We start from the raw sequence: 19,375 nt of genomic DNA, 5'->3' as shown, positions 1-19,375 counted from the left end.
TATAAGAAAAAAAAAATCTTTATTTTTACCCACCCTTCATAAAAATCTTACTTTACAGTGTTTCAAAAACTGAACTCAGTGGTTGAACAGACCAAAAGAGCAAGATTTACAATACAGAGATGCTCTCACAAACACCTCTAGCTTACATCCTCTATTTATAAATAATTTCAGACAATTACGTGTTTTACAGCTCATTTTGTACACATCTCCAGGGGAACAGGTTAACAAATTTGAATTATGCTGCCGATATTTGAATTAAATCACTCAGGAATGAAAAACACAAAACGTTGCTCTAAAATAAAAACGAGGTCTAATTTTGTCTGCATTGATTTAACATCTCTTAGGCGGGAGATTTTAAATATGCATAAACCGTATAAAGGCCAATCAGTGTGATAAAAGATGGCGTTCACCAGGCCTTCTCCGGTCGGATGTCTACACTAGGCTGGGATTAATACACACAACAGCAGAAATGCACACAGATGCAATGCAGTTTGCAATTGCCATTAGTTGCACTTTATCATGCGTAACACAATTCAGTCACATGAAAGCAGGTGTGATTAACAACAGGACAAAAAAAGACCAGAGTTCATCTTTCTTTCCATAAAACGCTCAAACAAGAATCCTGAAAAAAAAAAAAAAAGGGAGGGGGTGGGGGGGTGGGAGACGTAAAAACACATTATGGACGATTGTATGCTTGCTTTGGGGTACAAATTAAATACAGTGTAAGCTATCAATAAAAAGCAGACTATTTCTAAAGGTTGAGTGATTTTGGTTTAAAATTGTGTTCAAAGAGTTTAGGTTTGAACATACAACCCCAAATTTACCCCAACAAAGGCAGTTAATAATACTATTTTCATTGTACAACAATAAACATGTTCACCAAACAGCTCTGAATCAATAACTCAGCCTGAATAAGGGCACCTGGGAAGTTCAAGGTTGAAATTGGTCCGTAAAATGATCGAGAGGTAGTTTAAATGAGAATTGGAGTGACGGAAAGAAAGGATTTTGGCAAAACTCAATGTTTTTGGTGAGTCCTTTTTTCAAACCGAACATTTTGCCGCATCACTAACTCCCACATTTCTGAAAATAAAACAACAAAAAAAGAAGCACCATTTTGGATGTGGACTGGGATGATGACGTGAGGTTGGTACGGAGCCCTGCACATGACATGCTGGGGAATGCATGTATATCGTGGCCATGAATTAACAATTTGTTCCCACGACTCGGACTTGCTAATACGTCAGCATGTTTTACACGGTATAATTCGTTCCCCAATTTACTAAATCATGGCTGCATTGTAACAATTCGTTCCCTTGTTTTAGTTCAATCAAAATGAGGGAACATATTAGTTCAACGTGGCCACGATTTATGTCATTTGTGGGGCTCCGTAAGTTGGAAACGGCTCTAACTGGACTATAAGCTTAAAAACTGGTGGAGGATTTTTCAAAAACTACAGTAAATTTTCGTGGAAGATGATTCACCCCTCCACAGGCTGCGTGCATTTCACACAATGTTCTTCATCCTTGGAAATGAGCAAATCGCACAGAGCCGCTCGGACGCACATTCTGGGCTCCCAGGGCGAACCCATGTCGAGGCTCTGGTAGCCCTGACACACACCCAGCCCTTCCAGGTCTAGCAGGAGCGACACCACGTGATCGAGCGTCTCGAGGCAGGTCGGGTGGCGCGAGTAGATGGCGTGCATGAGCAGGAGAGGCTGGTTCTGGACGCTGACCTGGTAGAAGAAGCCCTTCTCGATCTGGACGATGGTGTCAGCCATGGTGGAGAGCTTGGAGCACTGCAGGAGCTGGAGGACGGGGCCTTTGGCCATGACACACACCCAGTGAGCGGGCAGCACAGTCTGGCCTAGGGAAGTGAACAGCTCCATCAGGCCTTGGTCTCGGTCGCAGTCGCTCTCTGCCGCCGCCAGACTGAAGATCTGAGTGATCTACAAAAGCAGATGTGACATTGACATTGTTGGTATAGCTGTGGAAATCTCTGACTGCCCTGAAGGTTTCATGCACCTCTCTCTCCAATCGACCGTTCGCAAAGACCCGCCCCCTTTAGTTACTGTTGCTATGTTCGACAAGCCACGCCGCTCTCACTCTACACCATGTTCTCACTCAGTGAAAAATACATCGCGGAGCAGAGAGGACACTGACAACGTGCTGACAGACAGGACAGACCAGGTTGCTTTTGATATGAAACAAAGTCTCACCTTTCGAATTTTAAAGAAATTTAAACAATAAATACCGTTTTGTGGCTCTTTAATGTGTCTGACAGATCGCTGTAGAGCCTCAGTTAAAGCTGCTCGTGAACCGATCATCCCTTCCTTCTAGTTCATTTATAGCATCAAATTAATGATGAATTGTGAATGAAGATAAGAAGGAATGTTGTTTTAACCGCGGAAAGACGTCAGTACACACCGTTTTTCAAGTTCAAATCCTCCAACGTTAATCTACTAACTCGTTTGTCGGACTAAAATGGCGAATTCGGCGGCTTATGATTGGTCAGATCGCCTGTCAATCAAACTCCCTGCAAAGGGTCAATTGCGGTCTTTGATCTTGATCTTGCTTTCTTTGACGTGAACACAGTAATGTTGCCCATTGTAAATTGAACAGTTTTAACAAACCGGATTGCTATCTGATCATTTAAAACGCATGAACGACCAGGAGTAAACAGGCCCATTGGAAATGTGTTATTCAAAATCCAATTTGAAACTGAAAACAAAAAAACAAACTTTTTGGACAAAAGTAAAACATATTCTATGAAAAATTGCTTCAGAAATAGGCCTATTTAAGGTTCTGCACCATTTCTATGTTATTCATATTTAAATATGTGTATGTGTATTTATACATATTGGGGTGGGGTGGGGTTATGGCACAGTGATAAACTCAGAAACTTAAAAATGGCACTTCATGACCAAAAGGTTGCCGACCCCTGCTGTAGTCGGACTTTTATGTGAAGGACTAGGGATGTTTTTGCCTGGAAAAATATAATGGATGTGACGTTTACACTGACATTATATGACACATGAAATGAATGCTTATGCAATGTTCAGGAAAATGCAAAAAGAGCATTAATTCATGTTAATTCAAACTATAGTCTCACATAGCCAGATCTTTATAGTCTCAAATATATAATCAAACTATCATAACAGTTTAATTTTAATGACCTCATCTGTCGACATGATGCCTGTGAATTGCAGAGCTTGTGCAAACACATCCACATCACTATGATCAGATGCTTTCTTAACTGCTGTTTTCTCTGTTTTCTCAACTCTGTCATTTTCATTTATTTTGTTATTGAGAGGAAAGGGCACAGCACATATTTACATATTCATCTAAATGTCACTCTGCAGTAGGGCTGCACAATTAATTGCAATGAAACCGTACGCGATTGGCAAAGGTTGATTATTTATGTGCAGTTTGTCAGTGCAGCGCGGCTCTGTGATCAGTGGTAAATAATGCTCCATCTGAACACCAGAGGGCGCTCTCACGCAGACACTCATTCCAGGAAATCCCTATGGGCATAATACTATCCCTGTAGCTGAATAAACAGAAGATTGAAACGCTTTGATTGATTAAACATGACTAATAAACACACAACTGCCTTATTCTGTGTAAGAAGCCACATCATCTCACAGAAGGATGAGCTCAACTGTTGTTATGAAGTGAGTTTGGAGTAAAAGCATGTTATTAAATGTTGTCTTTTGCTGAATTCATAAATGCTTCTCATGTCTGGAAAGATGTTAGATGTTATATATATATATATATATATATATATATATATAATTATTTTATTTTATTATTATTTATTTTATTATTTCTAATTATTATTTTATTCAGCAAGGATGCATTAAATTGATCAAAAGTAAAAGACATTCATAATACAACTAATCGTCAAAGAATCCTGAAAAATATGAAGCAGCACAAGTGTTGAAATAATACTTAATATTACTGTTTTATGCAATCCTCATCCTTCTTTTGATCAAATAAATACAGCCTTCGTGCGCATAAGAGCCTTCTTTCTAAAACATAAATCTTAAAGACCCCAAACTTTTGAACGATAGTGTATTCAGTCATCGTGAAGACAGATGTCCGGCGAGACTCACCACCGGCGTGGCCTCCTGTTGATGTTCTGACACGTGGTGTTGTGTGTTCTGTGGTTCTTCTGTGAAATGTGATGGTGGTGACCCCACTCTCACCATCTCAATCTGAAGAAAACCATTCTGAGTCGCGTCATCCATCGGCAAAGAACCGATGACCTCACCCAGCGGCATCTGATTGTTGTTGCACAGAGGTACTGATCCAAGCATATGAGGCGCCACCGGCATGCCCGGCATGTTGTAGTATAATCCCTGTGAAACATGCAGACATCGAAACAAACGTCAGCTTTCAATGGCCATCAACATTTGCAACATCTATACGGTAATTGGATTTTGTAAATTTAACATTCTGCTGAAAAACTCTGATGGAAAACTAAAAAAATCCAAAAAATCTTATTTAATAGGTCAAAATCCTGGTGAACTATCCACAATTCTGAATCAAGATTCTTCAATCAGAGAAATCACTGTTATATTAGAAGTGGGAATCATTTTAATACCATATTAGTAATAGCCTCACTATTGTTAGTGTTATTGTAACTATTATTATTATTAATATCATTATTCCTCTTCCTTGTCATCCGGCCTCCCCCTCATTCCTGATGAAAAGTCTAATTGCTGTTATTATTGCTACTACTATTAGTATTATTGAATTATTATATAAGACTATATTATCATTTCTTCCTCATCGTCAAGTTATTATTTTTACTAATATTATCTTTATCAATATTATTGTCATAAATATGTTTAAGTGTTTATTAATTTGTATTTCGTCTGTTGTACATCTGTAAAGTTACTTCCACTCACACACCCAGTTACACTTGCACACACTCACACACATGCACGCACACACTCACACACACCATGTTGGTTGTTATGTATGTTTTGTTTTTATTGTATCTGTCACCTGCTGTTATGTATGTTTTATTTTTGTTGCATATTAATAAAAAAAGAAAAGAAAAAGAATTTAAAAAAAGATAAAAGAAGTGGGAATCACTACATATAAGGTTGTGCTGAGATGGCAAGCAGGAAATACCAAGGTAACATGCATCTACCTAATGTTAATTATGGGTTGTTTAACCACTAGAGCATAAAAAAAGAAAATACTACTAATTATTATTATTATTATTATTATTGTGTAGCAATATTGATATATAATCATACAATTTTGGCCAAATTGTGCAACCCTACAAACAAGCGCAGCAACCTGATTATTTTCTTAGCAGAAAAATCACACAAAATCATGCAGTCCTAATGCAATGTATGTCCCTTTGGATAAAAGCAATTGCAAAAATGCATAAAATGCTTTAGTCTAGATTTTTTAATGCCAATTAATAAAGAAAATTAATTCCAGAACCAAAGCTGGAGAAATCAAATAAATGAGAACGATGTAGAAAGTCTTACCTGAGCACCGAGTCCAGAGGTGTTGGAGTACATCACATTAGACGCCATCATTGACCTCTCATTGCCCAAAATATCAGGATCCTATGAAAACAGGCAACGAGATAATCTAACATTAAACATATTTAATAACCTAATAAACATGAATTAAAATAATTTAATTAAAATAATTAATTTTTCTTGATTAAATTACATTGTGAAACATCTGCTGAAACTTTAAATCTACTTTTAGTCTAATGCTGCAGTCAAGTCATAAATTACCATAATCACTGACAACTTTCTGACTCGTAAAAACCATTAACGTCATTGGTAATCCCATAAACACGAATTGAAAATATGTTCTGGAATTTATGACAGCTCTGATGTTTCTAACTCTAACTATTAAATGTTATGGCATTTTATTATAGGCACTGTATGTATTTTACACAAGCATTGAGTTGTGAATAATGTAGTTATGAAGCACTTTGCTGTCGTCAACAAAAAATTTACACAATAATTTGAGTCTAAAATAAGTCCAAAAACGTAAACGGCATAAGAGTTGTCATCATGTATGATGTGGATGCAGACTAGACCTTGTTTTGTGTTTTGGTTGTGCAACATTTAATTCTCTGACTGCAAACATTTAGAAATCAGAAACCTCCTCTATGTTGGACGGTTCGTCATCCTCAATCACGGCCTCAATGAACATGTCGTCGTCCTCTTCCTTAAAACTGTAATTCCATTTCTTCCTTCCTCTGGCCTTGGAGCCATTCATTTTATACAGTCTCACTTCGTCTTCGTCGTTATCCTTATCAGACATTTCATCTTCATCATCATCGTCATCATCGTCATCATCCTCCCAGGGTTTGCTTCTGAATCTCCGCTTTCTTGCTGGTCTCCCACGCCTCTTGAGCTTGGGTTTCACGTTTCTTCTTCGTGGAAGGGACGGATTCAGCGTTCTCTGCATGATATGATAAAACAAAAAGATCTTGCAAAATGCACCTCCGAAATGTGTATTAGTTGCTTGATGGTCAGGTGATAACCAGTGTTGGGAAAAGTTACTTTTTAAAGTAACGTGTTACAATATTGTGTTACTCCCTAAAAAAAGTAACTAATTGAGTTACTTAGTTACTTTTTATGGAAAGTGATGCGTTACGTGATGCGTACTGGCTTGCTTGTTTAAAAGTTCTATTTTTTGCAAGTGTCAAACTGGTAAACTTCATTCTGGATCGCAGAAGAAGAAAGTTCAACACTATTACTTTAGCAATAACATTTATTTATTTTTAACTCAAATGTGATGTTTATCTAAAGACATTATGGATTTTTAGCTTATTAGTATCCATTTCAGATAACTGAAGGTCAGCAGCAAAAATATTGGTTAATAAAGTGAGATTTAAAGTATATTTAACATATTTAATTATTGCAGGTTTGCATAATATTCTGAGTTTGCATTTCACTCTATTTATTCATTTTGAGGAATACTGAATCTGTTTCTTGAATAAGTCAAATGAGTAAATGCATGCTCACATATAGTCTAGAACTACAATAACCATCATGTTTACACACAAGCACCTTTCCTCATGATTTCTCTCAACATGGGGACAGGAGAGCTGTCAGTCAATAAATGGGAAAACGTTACTTATTTAAAAAATTAACTAAAATATTCTGTTATTCCATTATTGTACTAGTTACTTGAAAAATGTAATCCGATTACATAACTCGGGTTACTAGTGATGCGTTACACCCAACACTGGAAATAACCTAACTCTTGAGTGATGCCATTAGATGTTAATCATACAAATACGTACATTTGCACTTTGACCATGAAGCTTTGACTCAAACTTGCACTGACGTAAGCGACACTTCTGCCTTTTCTTGTTACTGCCACCATACTTGGGCTTGTCCATGCAGAAGTCGCATTTGCCACAGTCGTCTTCACGAAGACATGCGATACACTGCCGACACATTCTGCGATTCCGTTTCTTTTGAGCCTGAAAGCAAGAGAAGACAGAGAAATTAATAAAGGACTAAAGATTTTTTGACATGCAGTAAAGACATAATTAAAGCTTTTTAAGGGGTTTTATGAGTTCCGCTATAATCAGGAAAATAATATTCCATGCTAAATCTATAATATGCTTTTACTCTGTAAAGCCGCCTGACAGATGCCTGAAATAATAGTGAGAAAATTAATTTTTTAAATGCAAATGTTTATTGAGCCTTTAAACATCTCATAAAAGAACGTATAGCTCATACTCCTCGATTTTATTCAGTGGCACAAACTGAGCAAAAATATGATATTTAGTGCAGTTGATATTTTTATGGCCAAAAAGTAAGATGAAATTCTAATAGCTTTTAATAAAAATAAAAAACATAAACGAGATCTTTATAACAATAGTCAACCTACATAAAATGCATATAAATGTAAGTTATCACTCTATATCTGCCAATAATAGATGATATTTAAACGCTTAGTTTAATGATCAAGTATGGGGAGTTTAAAACATATAATGCAATGCAATGCAATACAATGATGACTGAGAGATGAACCAATAATTGGTTCCTCAAAAGCCTAATGGATCATATTTGATACTCACATTTTAACATCATTTTTCTACAAAATGATGTCTGGATAATCAAGTATTCCTAAGTCGCTTCAGTCCAGTAAGTGTTCATCTTGAAATATTACTAAGGATTATAAAAGTTATTCTTACATATATTTTTATAAAAATCATTAAAGATTTCACAGCAAAAATACATGTACCACGACATGAACAGGGATGTTTTTACAAAAACAATAGGGTCCTCTCACCATCGGTGCTCGGGCCCTAATTATACTAAAAGGCCTTTTACTTGCTAAAAAAGTATAAACTATTAATCAGACAACAGGACAAAGGAACGTAGAAGATTGTGTACGACAGCTTTTTCCAGCAAGTTTTCGGTCATGTTGATCATTTAGGCTAAAGGACTTAGATCTTTTCGCATATCAAATAAGATACAAAGGGGTTAAAAATCATCCCATGCCATTCATTAGCAGAGTCAAACAAAACGACAAAAGATTAGTGCTATCCGTGAGATTCCACTAGTGCTGTCGGTGCGAGAATGTAATGATAAACTCACTCACCCAATCATCTTCATCACCACCATCAGGAGCATAATCCTAAACAGCACATACAATAGAAACCTGGATCAATATTTTAAGCACAGCACTCCTACATGAACAAAGTGCAACAGTGGTTAAACATGTAATAACTGTTTCAGTATGAACAGCACAAAATGAAATGATGACTATTTCCTAAAAGGTCTCCAAAATCTATAGTCAAAGTTTCAATGACGTCAAGATGCAAGTTTGCGTTTACACTATTTTTTAATTATACAGACCTGATAAACATGTCAAACTGCTCAACTAGCACAAAGTTCAGAAAGAACTCTTCTTTTAAGTTATCCAATGAATGATTTGCTTATTTTTGATACTTTATTTTAAGCTATGACAAAGTATTTAAACATTGAATAAATAACACTTTACTTTTAATACTACTAAAAAAACGGTGTAAAAATGTTAAATGTTAAAAATGTAACTCTTGATGGTATGTAGTAGTGGTATGTAGTATCTATAATTTAAAGGGTTAGTTCACCCAAAAATGAAAATTCTGTCAGTAATTACTCACCCTCATGTTGTTCCAACCCCATAAGACCTTCGTTCATCTTCAGAACACAAATTAAGATATTTTTGATTCAATCTGAGAGCTGGATCACTCCTCCATAGGCTTCTAAGACACTATAATTTGCTGGCCCAGAATATGCATTAAAGAGATCGTTAATATAGTCCAAGTGACACGTCACACGCATCACACACATGACCAGCGTCGGCCAATAGTGAGTCTACGTGTGACGTACAACACAGACGCGCTGCGCTAAAACACTACGTGAACTAACTCGAGGCCCAGAGAGAAGGAAATGAATAGTGGAATAAAGTCGTTATTTTTGTTGTTTTTTTGCGCACAAAAAGTATTCTCGTCGCTTTATAAACTTAAGATTGAGCCACTGGAGTCACTTGGACTATATTAACGATCTCTTTAATGCTTGTTCTGGGCCAGCAAGTTATAGTGTCTTAGAAGCCTATGGAGGAGTGATCCAGCTCTCAGATTTAATCAAAAATATCTTAATTTGTGTTCTGAAGATCAACGAAGGTCTTACGGGGTTGGAACAACATGAGACAGTTTCATGAATAGGCAAACATACATTGAATTGATTTACCTTTTAAAAAAGAAGCTACATGAAAAAAAACCCACTCACCTTATTTACAATTTTCGTGTATTTGGGATGTGGTTTCTGCAGGAGATAGTGGCATTATGTTTTGGTGTGCAAGTAGTTCAGCTACAGACAGATTATGTGATGATCTTTGGCAATGCTTTTGTGTATGCTGCAGCCCATAAATGTCATGAATGTGTCTGTATGATATTATATGTTTATTATTACCAGTATTTGTTTTCTTGGATGTTTTGTTTTCCCAACCTCCCACTGATCCTGCCCCACCTTGAAAATAATAATAAATTAAAAAAACATGCAAATGCATAATAAAAAAGAAGCAAAAGAAATGTGATAAACAAAGGTGCTACTTTCAACAGAATCATAAATAAAAGGATAATAATGTTTCTAGAAAATAAATAAATGAAGTAAACATTGCTACTAGAGAAATCAAGGATAATCTGGACTTTGTTCAGCTACTTAAAGTGAGCAAACAACCATTATTTGGCTTGTAGACTGAGAGCAGAACAAATGGGAAACTAGCTTGTGTTAGTTCAGATATTAAGACCCAAAAGTATCGCCAAAGCTACCTCTCTCATACAACTAACGTGAACACAGACACAGCAACACCGCAGTGCTTCTCTTCCACTTCACAACATCAACAACAGCACAGATGAATGATTCCTCAGCACAATCTTCCAAAAACAAAAACATAATACAGCAATGAGACATGGGATAACTACAATTTTCTTAACTATATTTAATTTTCCTCTATATTAGCAAAATTACTGCAATATTCCTCACTACCCTAAAACAGAAAATGGTGGCTGTATTTAATACTTGTGTTATAAACAAAAAGATTTTTGTCAACACTGTCATTTGTCAACACAGGGTGTCAGATGTAGCATTTCTCCAATTGACACTGTCAAGTGTCAGTATATGATGAATGACAGAATGAATATTGGCATGTGAGTATTAGAGAAAGCAAGGAAAAAAAACAAAAAAATAGAGGAAGCAGAACCACAAGGTAGATAAATATTAAACTTGTTTGACAGATTAAAGTCAGAATGAAATGCAAGTTGCAACGGTGTTTTCTTAGTGTTGGACGTATATCCAAGGGAAATGGCTTCCCGAACCAGAATAAATGTATGGCGGGACATTATTTTGTCCATGAGGAATTGATTGGATGGTTGTGGTTTGCTATTGGTGGATCTCATGTGAGTGACAGGTTGCCCCGCCCTCGTGCCAGTAAACACGTCATCATAGAAAAGATGTACAAGAGGGAGGGGAAGCTACTTTGATTAAAGATTATGAGGGCACATGGTTTTAAAAATAATAATAATGATATGCACAGATTTATAACAAATACTGCAATCTTCCATCAATTTTGATTTCATGGTGACTTTAATTCAAAATCATTTTTGCCACATAAACTTTCTGTATTATCCCAGGTCTCAAGAATCAGTGACAGAAAACAAGGAAAAGAAGGACTGACAGGTCTTGCGATGAGAGAAATACATACCTTCCTAAACACAATGTTTGGAGGAGAGTACTTCTTCTCTACTGCAAAATGAGAAAATTTAGAAATTAGACTACAAAAAAGGCAATAATACACCTTAGAATTATTGCAGAATATCATGCTTGCTGAAATGAAAGGTGTAATTATAAATTCACATACATTTAGGCCTACATCTGAAGCACAACGTGTCTCCAGGCTTCTGAGCAGAAAACGGGCAGCCACAGTTTTCACATTTACTGGAGAAAGAGAAACAACTAGATTCGTTACTACATTCACGAAGGCCCGAGTTGAAACTACAGCAAATATTCAAGATAGACTTTCTGTGCAGTATGAAATGAGTCTGATTTTGTTCACCTGAGCATTGGATGGCTTTCCTTCAGCGCCATTGTTCCATTAAGCCTAGTCTCCGGAAAATCTGGCGAAATTAAAGTCTGATCTGAGATCAGTGCATCCTGAGTTTTTGTAGGGCTAATGGGCTCCAGAGATGGATAAAGCCAGAGTCGAAGGGGCAGCTCAGCGCCGTCTTTCCCAGGTTCGCTAGAGGAACTGACTATCTGTTGGGAAACATTCCCCACTTTTACTGAAGGAGAGTGAATGAAATCCCGTGTCCTGGATGTGTCGATACTGAGCGGCGAGACTCTCGTGAGGCGCGGGGGGCTGTTAAATTCTGCGTTGGGTGTGTTGGAGAGGCTGCTGACTCCTGCAGGTGAGCAGGGGGTGAGTCGGGGTCTCTGGGGTGTGGATGTCGAGCTGTGGATGATGCTCTGGATTGTTCTGGGTAAAACTTCAGGCGTGCGGGTTGGGTCTGGGAGGGGGGCGGCTGTTCCTGATGAGAGACTTGAACGTTTGGTAATTTCCAGCTGGGAACGAGCACTCTATATATGACAAGCAACCACAGAGAAAAAAGAAAGAATTAAAAGAAATGTTATAATAATATAATTTATGATTAAATTAAAAGCAGATTATATTTAACTTGTAATTTCATTTAAATTCATAAAAAATTCTGTCAATTGCACTCATGATTATTAGAGTTACCCTATTATGCTTTTTTGGATATTACCTTTGATGCAGTGTGTAATATAGCTGTTTGAGAACTGGTTTAAAGCTCAAAGTGCACAACAAATAAAGTTATTGTCTCCCGAAAGAAAGAACCAATTCTGAACTGCCTGAAACGAGTCGTCAGTAATTCCAGTCTTACTTCCTGCATGAACCTATGTATGTTTGTAACACATTTGAAAAAAAGCCTATGGTCTTCATTGGCTGCCCGCGAACGATGTCTACTTTGACCCTCAAACACTGTAGTTGTAGCTGAGACTGGAAGAGTTTAGTTTGAGTTGTCGCATGTCGAGAAGATGCTGTTTTTGACGCTACGAATGCAAATCCACTTTGGATGCACTTCCAAAGGATGAGGATACAGGCTCTAATGATTCGGTAAAACGGGCGGCATCATTACAAGGGCTGAGGAAACCTCCCTAGCTGAAATTTAGACATGGTAATGGGCATGTCATTTCCAACATGTGCTGTAAGCTGTAGACTAATTACAACAGTCTGGGTCATCTGACCAATGAGAGCAGAGTAGACCAATCACAACAGACTGGGACATCTGACCAATCAGAGCAGAGTAGACCAATCACAACAGACTGGGCCATCTGACCAATGAGAGCAGAGTAGACCAATCACAACAGACTGGGACATCTGACCAATCAGAGCAGAGTAGACCAATCACAACAGACTGGGACATCTGACCAATCAGAGCAGAGTAGACCAATCACAACAGACTGGGACATCTGACGAATCAGAGCAGAGTAGACCAATCACAACAGACTGGGACATCTGACCAATCAGAGCAGAGTAGACCAATCACAACAGACTGGGACATCTGACGAATCAGAGCAGAGTAGACCAATCACAACAGACTGGGCCATCTGAAGAATCAGAGCAGAGTAGACCAATCACAACAGACTGGGTCATCTGATTAATCAAAATAGACCAATCACAACAGACTGGGCTTTCAGTGCAGAGTAGCTCTCAGAAAGGAGGGGTTTAGAGAAACCGGTTCCATGATCGAACATTAAACACTATGAGAAAAGAGGTGATGCTGCAATTTATGTTATGAGAAAATTTATGTTTTTTATCTTAGACACATGTAAAACTATTGTAGGAGACTCCAAAACAAAATGAGGAACCGTTATTTTTGCATAATAAGGCCATTTTAAGATCAGCAGTAGCCTTAGCAAGCACAACAAAGAGCTTTCAACAACAACATTTTTTCCCAAAAATGTTAAATGTTCTATAAATAAACAAAATATATTTAAACCACTATAAATATTATATGATATATTATTTCTCTTACTGCACATAATATTCTCTCTAACAATGCAAACAAAAGACAGAAAAAGCAACACAAACCTTAGTTCTCCTAGTGCGATCCATGTGTATTCCTTTCTTGAAATCTAAACGAGTAAGTCCTTGTCTAACATTTCTGGCACTCGGAGGCCGACCTCTGCGTCGTTTTACTTTCGGACTGTGAGAATATGAGAAGTACAAAAGTCGTTTTATTATGTGAATATGATTAACAGGTGTGATATGAATGTCTGAACATGTTCTGCAGCACCTCCATATTCCGAACCGAATCTGATTGATCCATTTCATCACTTCATGTCACATTTATTCATTATCAAATACATTTAAATGTTTATATGAAAGAAAATCAAGGTCTTAAAGGGATAGTTCACCCAAAAATTCTGTCTTCTTTTACTCACCCTCATGTCGTTCCAAACCCGTAAGATTTTCATTCATCTTCGGAGCAAAAATTAAGATATTTTTATGCTTGTGCTTCTGTTTACCATATCTGATGTGTGCGTTGATGAATGTTTATGTGAATAAAAGCCTAAATTAAATCTGTTCATCATATAAAGCGACCGTGTCTCTTCAGAAAATTTGGACTAAACTGCTCGATTCATAGTTTTACGATCTCTTTATGAACTTTTTGAAGCGTCAGAGTGGTAGTTGCGTAGCTGTCAATGGAGAGACAGAAAGCTCTCAGGTTTCATCAAAAAGATCTTCATTTGTGTTCTGAAGATGAACGAAAGTCTTACTGGTTTGGAACGACATGAGGGTGATAAAAACATTGACAGCCAATCAGAATCCATCCTGCTTTAAAGAACTTGAGCATTTAAAGCGGCAGGCGACAAAACTGCAACACGCTTAGAATAAACAGTGTTATTGTCAACTGGTGTGGATGCTAATATAGCTATCATTCTGGTGTGAACGGGCCTTTACAGTATTATGCATGTTTTAAAGTAATCAAATGTTTCATTGCAAATATTCAGCGTAACAGTTTTAGTGAAAAATATTAACTGAATTAAATTAAAGTCTTAGTATTAAGATTTCCTCCTTTTGCATTAACAGCAGCACTGATGCTGACACGGACATAAATTAATGATCATATACTCAAGCACGATTTCAGAAGCTTCAATGGAAGCAGGAAAATCTTACCTGTGCAAACCTGTTTTAATTTTAATGTTACATTTTAATGTATTCTCAGACCTTTGGACTTAAAATATTTCCAGGCAACATACAGCCTATAGTATATTCCACTAAATGCAAACAAAAAGCAAGGAAGTAAGGAAAAGGCACATACATGCTCCTGACACTCTCAACACCATCTTCATCCTCTTCCATTGGCTTCAGCCAATCAGGTGGCAACTCAACCGTCACTATTCCAGGCATGTTGTCCCACTCAGTATTTTCCTCAACAGCGGTAACATCATCTGCTCCAATCGGATGATTCTCACTCAGGAGGGCCGGCACAGCCTCTTCCGGGTTCATCGTCTCCGGTTCAGCTGACGCCCTGTTCAGCTCATCCGTCATATCTGATCTTTTCCTCTGGCCTCGAGGCCTCTATTTTACAAGTAGATTTGTGAGACCAATGGTTTTGACTTGTGAGTCATCCCAGGAAGAGTTTGGAAATTTAATCTCTGGCTCACATTTTTAAATAGGAAAAACGACTTTTTAGTCCAAAGAAGTCGGAGGTATTAATTTCATCTCACAATGTTACGAATAGCCTGGGTTGCATGAAATGTCAAAGATCCAACACTTCATCCATGTCTTTACTGGGTATGGATCATTACATTATACCTGTAAAGAGAATGCTGATATTAGAGAAGAACCCCAAATAACACACCAAACTGTATATGCTATTAAATTATTATTACGGCACAGTCTGATTTTACACTTTTTTTGCAGCTTGATATATTTCTAAAGACATACTATGCATTGAGATTGATTGCAAACAAATCACACTCACACACATAGCGTAACATCGTCATTGCAGTTTTAAGAAATATGATGTTGACGCACTTGTATCATGATGTGCATACAAATCACTATTTTAATCAAATTCAAATTCAATTCAGCAAAAGCTTATAATAAAGTTTTTCCACTGTAACGTAACTGATGTGTAAATAAAATCCCTCTATTAAATTGGGCTGTTGAAAATGAGTCAAGCTAGCAGAAACACGATGAACAAGCGTGAAGGAGAATATTTATAGAACGGGGCCGAAACGAGTGGTTGCCATGGTGACAGCCTAGCAGCGAGCCTAGCAGCGATGGCAGGGAGGTCGATACAAATGAGCTGAGAACATTCGATATCTGCAATGCAGCGCAATTACTATGGCAATGAAATACGTTACAGTGCAGCAAGCAGCCAACATTTGTTCAAATTTGTCTAGCAGAAAATACTTCATTTCCTGAAGCCCTCATTATATGTAATTAAGACCATCTGTTTAAAACAACTGCTCTTTAAGAAAACTGCTGAAAGGTTGACCAAGGTAATAGGCACTATTAAAGATTCATAATAATACAAACATGACAAAACAGATGTCAACATCTCAGTGGTAAATTAAACCTCGCTGTAGGTTTCAACTCAAATCTGGGTCATACATTTTTTTTAGTAACAAATACAGCTTGTTGAGGAATATATCTTATTAAGGTTATTAGCAAGTCAGCAAGAAACTCACTGTTCAGGTTCAGCAAGAAACTCACTGATTAAACTCACTGTTTAATCAGTAATATTAAAAATATCAAATGCTGAGCCAGCCATTTTCAGACATCTCTCATTTAGTTAGAAAGTAATAATTACAGTGGCTCAGTATCAACACAACTTTATATTCTTTATCTCATCAACTACTTTCTGCTAAGAACAAAATTGACCGTTTCATATGCAACCGTGGAATAGATTCAAAGTATTTTAATTTTCCTAATAAATTATCAGCAATGACCAAACTGGAGATAATCAGTAAGAGGGTTAGTCATAAAATGCAATGTCTGCTTGTGTGCTTCTTGTACTCTATAGTTTCTCTATCAATATTGTTGCAAAATATTCCGTTTAAATTTGCTGCTATACAAATGCAGAACAGTGTACTAGAATATACCATAATAAACTAAAAAGCAAATTTCTCTGTTCATAAATCAAATCATAAAATTCACTCAATTACACTCATAAGACTCAAGATATACCAAAAAGTGGAATGTTAAAAAGAATAATAAAAAATAACACCCAACATGAATCGTTTTACTTTTAATTAAATGCAATGTAACAGAAGCAAAAATGCAAGTATGATTATGTGATCATTGTTACATTTGTATTGTGTTTATGAACACTAAGATCGAGGTTATTGGGTTGATTCTTTGGCAGTAGATTTTTATGACAAATGCAGTGACAAATGGTCTCTGAGTATGTTGTTATTACCATTTTTTACTTTAAGCATTTTAGTTCGTCCCAAGAACAATGACATTTCATAAACATTAGACGTGGATGTATTTTGCATTGTGCATTATATTTAATATTTAGATGTATTGCAGAAAATGTTAAAATTGACAATGCTGTATTTATTATAATTTTGTGAGATAATAGACGAATTAAGTGAAGCTAAGATTGACGTTCCTTCATAACCTACATGTAAAAAAAATTTTTTTTGACAATGATCGCAAGTTGATGTGCTTGAACTCGTGGCCCTGGTAGCGATAGATCGTGAAACAGCGCGTGAACAATTATCTAAATAGCGCGATGCACTTTTTTCAGCGCAAATAAACTTACCTAACTTAAAACATTAAAGTTATGTGTCTTGTCATCGCGTGCAATTCCTACCATTATGAAAACGTGATTAAAAAAAAAGATCGGCGAGCTAAATAAACAGATCGTAAAAAAAATTCGACACTAGTTTCGCCAGCCTCCATTACAGATCGCTGGAGTGAGGAATGCTGTCCCGACGAGCGATCAAAAACACGTCCGATATAACGTGACAATTAACGACATACGTAACAAACATCACGCGTTTAGCAAGAGTATTTCACTGACAACATGCTTTATTATTTGTGATCGGTTTTAAAGGCACGATAAGTTTATTTTACACGACTCTACCACGTCCATTTCGCTGTGCTGCTGAATGAGCTCGAGCAGCCCCCCTTCGCTGTTGACCCTCCCCTTCCACACACTCCCCATTGCTTTGCTTTCAGCGATGCAGCCTCGAAAACAACTTTCCGAACGCTCTCTCTTGCACGGAACCACGCCGATCTTTCGATTCATTTACTTGAGCGATAGATACAAATTATAACGTCATGTGCGTTTTATAAACACGCGTTTTGCCACGCACAAAAACAAACACCGAAACGAATACGTGCAGCATTTTGACATTCTTACCTCATCGCGTCTCGCGCCGTCGATCGAGCCGTTCATCTGCGCCTCGTTCTCTCCCGATCAGCGATACTTTCGGCGATCTACTGCGCATGCGCTGACACGAGCATCGTGGGAAGTCGATCCTGACTGAAATAAAATTTAGCGGTTGAATAGTCGCTCAGCGTTCAGTGTCTGCAGTAATATTCGCCTTTAAATGAATAAATTATACACAGCTTTGGCGCTTATATCAACAGTACTCTACTTGCAGGTCCTCGGAGATTGTTGTTGTCTTTTTTATAAGCATTTCACGAATAATGTACACGAATATTGCCGATTCGCGCATCGCTACATTATATTTTCTCGATCCCAAAAATAACGTACCATTACCCATTTGCCTTGATTAATAACCATATTTAAAATCTATTCTGAGCATATTTGACGAAGATATTCGTTTAGGGAAATACTGTAATTTTTGGAGCTTTAGTGTGCACATTTTCGGAGCAAAATTACTTTGTTATCGTACTTTAAATCTGAATCCGAGAGGGACCTTATTTTTTGAGAGGGTTCAGCGTTTACTTCTCGAAACAAATTATCACAATTAAATTGAGGTCAAATAAACGTACATCTTAACAGTACAACTGAGGAGCCCTTGATTCACTTTCACACATGAACACAAAAAGACCAAGGCTGCAGAAAGCGAGATATGCATTATTATAATTAGCCGTTCTAGAGAAAGATGCATTTAACATTGACCGTCTAATCTCGTTTTTCCTACATTATAATTATTGGTATTCTACATACTTTATTAAAATTATTAATGAACCTACTTAATCTTATTCTTAACATGGAATACCTCAGAATCGCGCCATTCCAGCAAAAGGTTTTAACGCTGATCAGTGACTATTACAGAAAGAACTCGGAATTTTGACATTTTACATGGAATTAAGTATTATTGAATTAAAACGTAACATTTGTAATATATATACATTAGAATTAGCTGATTTCGTCTGAGAGATGACCAGGTTCCAACCCTAAAATAAATGTTTTGTGTAAATGTATGACCAAAGTTTAGGTTCACACAACAAACTTTTTGTTGCTTATTAATTCATCATAGGAAGTTCTCATAATGTCATTACAATAATTTGGCCAGATTCGGACTAAAGAAAAACCTATCCCTTACGAAAAATTAACCATGGTTTTATTATTGTGAAATCGTAGTAAACATGTTTTGTTTTTTTGCTGATTACCATTTGTACAACCAGTTTTACTACAAATACCATGGTTAAACTATGGTTAGAGTAGCAAAACCATGGTTCATTTGTGGTTACCATGGTTTAAATATAGTAACCATGTATTTTGGTTTTATTTGTAGTAAAACCATGGTTCATTTTCGTAAGGGATATCAACCCAACAAACTACTGTAGGGTCCTTAATGATAGCAATTCCTTTG

At 37.0% G+C, this 19,375-nt stretch overlaps 1 protein-coding gene across 2 annotated transcripts; it reads right to left on the bottom strand.

The window, feature by feature from the left end:
* Positions 1 to 19,289, bottom strand: mbd1a (methyl-CpG binding domain protein 1a). Of its 2 annotated transcripts, XM_082189143.1 has the most exons (14): positions 17,950 to 19,289; positions 14,890 to 15,386; positions 13,656 to 13,770; positions 11,601 to 12,121; positions 11,406 to 11,482; positions 11,250 to 11,290; positions 9,959 to 10,015; positions 9,776 to 9,811; positions 8,604 to 8,639; positions 7,291 to 7,473; positions 6,141 to 6,443; positions 5,507 to 5,587; positions 4,112 to 4,357; positions 1 to 1,945 (listed from the first exon to the last, which is right to left on the bottom strand). In XM_082189143.1, the coding sequence occupies exons 2-14, from the start codon at positions 15,117 to 15,119 to the stop codon at positions 1,478 to 1,480; spliced, it is 2,394 nt and encodes a 797-aa protein (XP_082045269.1). In that variant the 5' UTR covers positions 15,120 to 15,386; positions 17,950 to 19,289; the 3' UTR covers positions 1 to 1,477. The 2 variants fall into 2 exon arrangements, with proteins under 2 accessions (XP_082045269.1, XP_082045270.1); XM_082189144.1 differs by lacking the exon at positions 9,959 to 10,015.
* Between the last annotated feature and the right edge of the window lie 86 nt (positions 19,290 to 19,375).

The sequence above is a fragment of the Leuciscus leuciscus genome (genome assembly GCF_965113295.1).
Source record: "Leuciscus leuciscus genome assembly, chromosome: 13".
NCBI lineage: Eukaryota > Metazoa > Chordata > Actinopteri > Cypriniformes > Leuciscidae > Leuciscus > Leuciscus leuciscus.
This window is presented reverse-complemented; position numbering and strand designations above follow the sequence as displayed.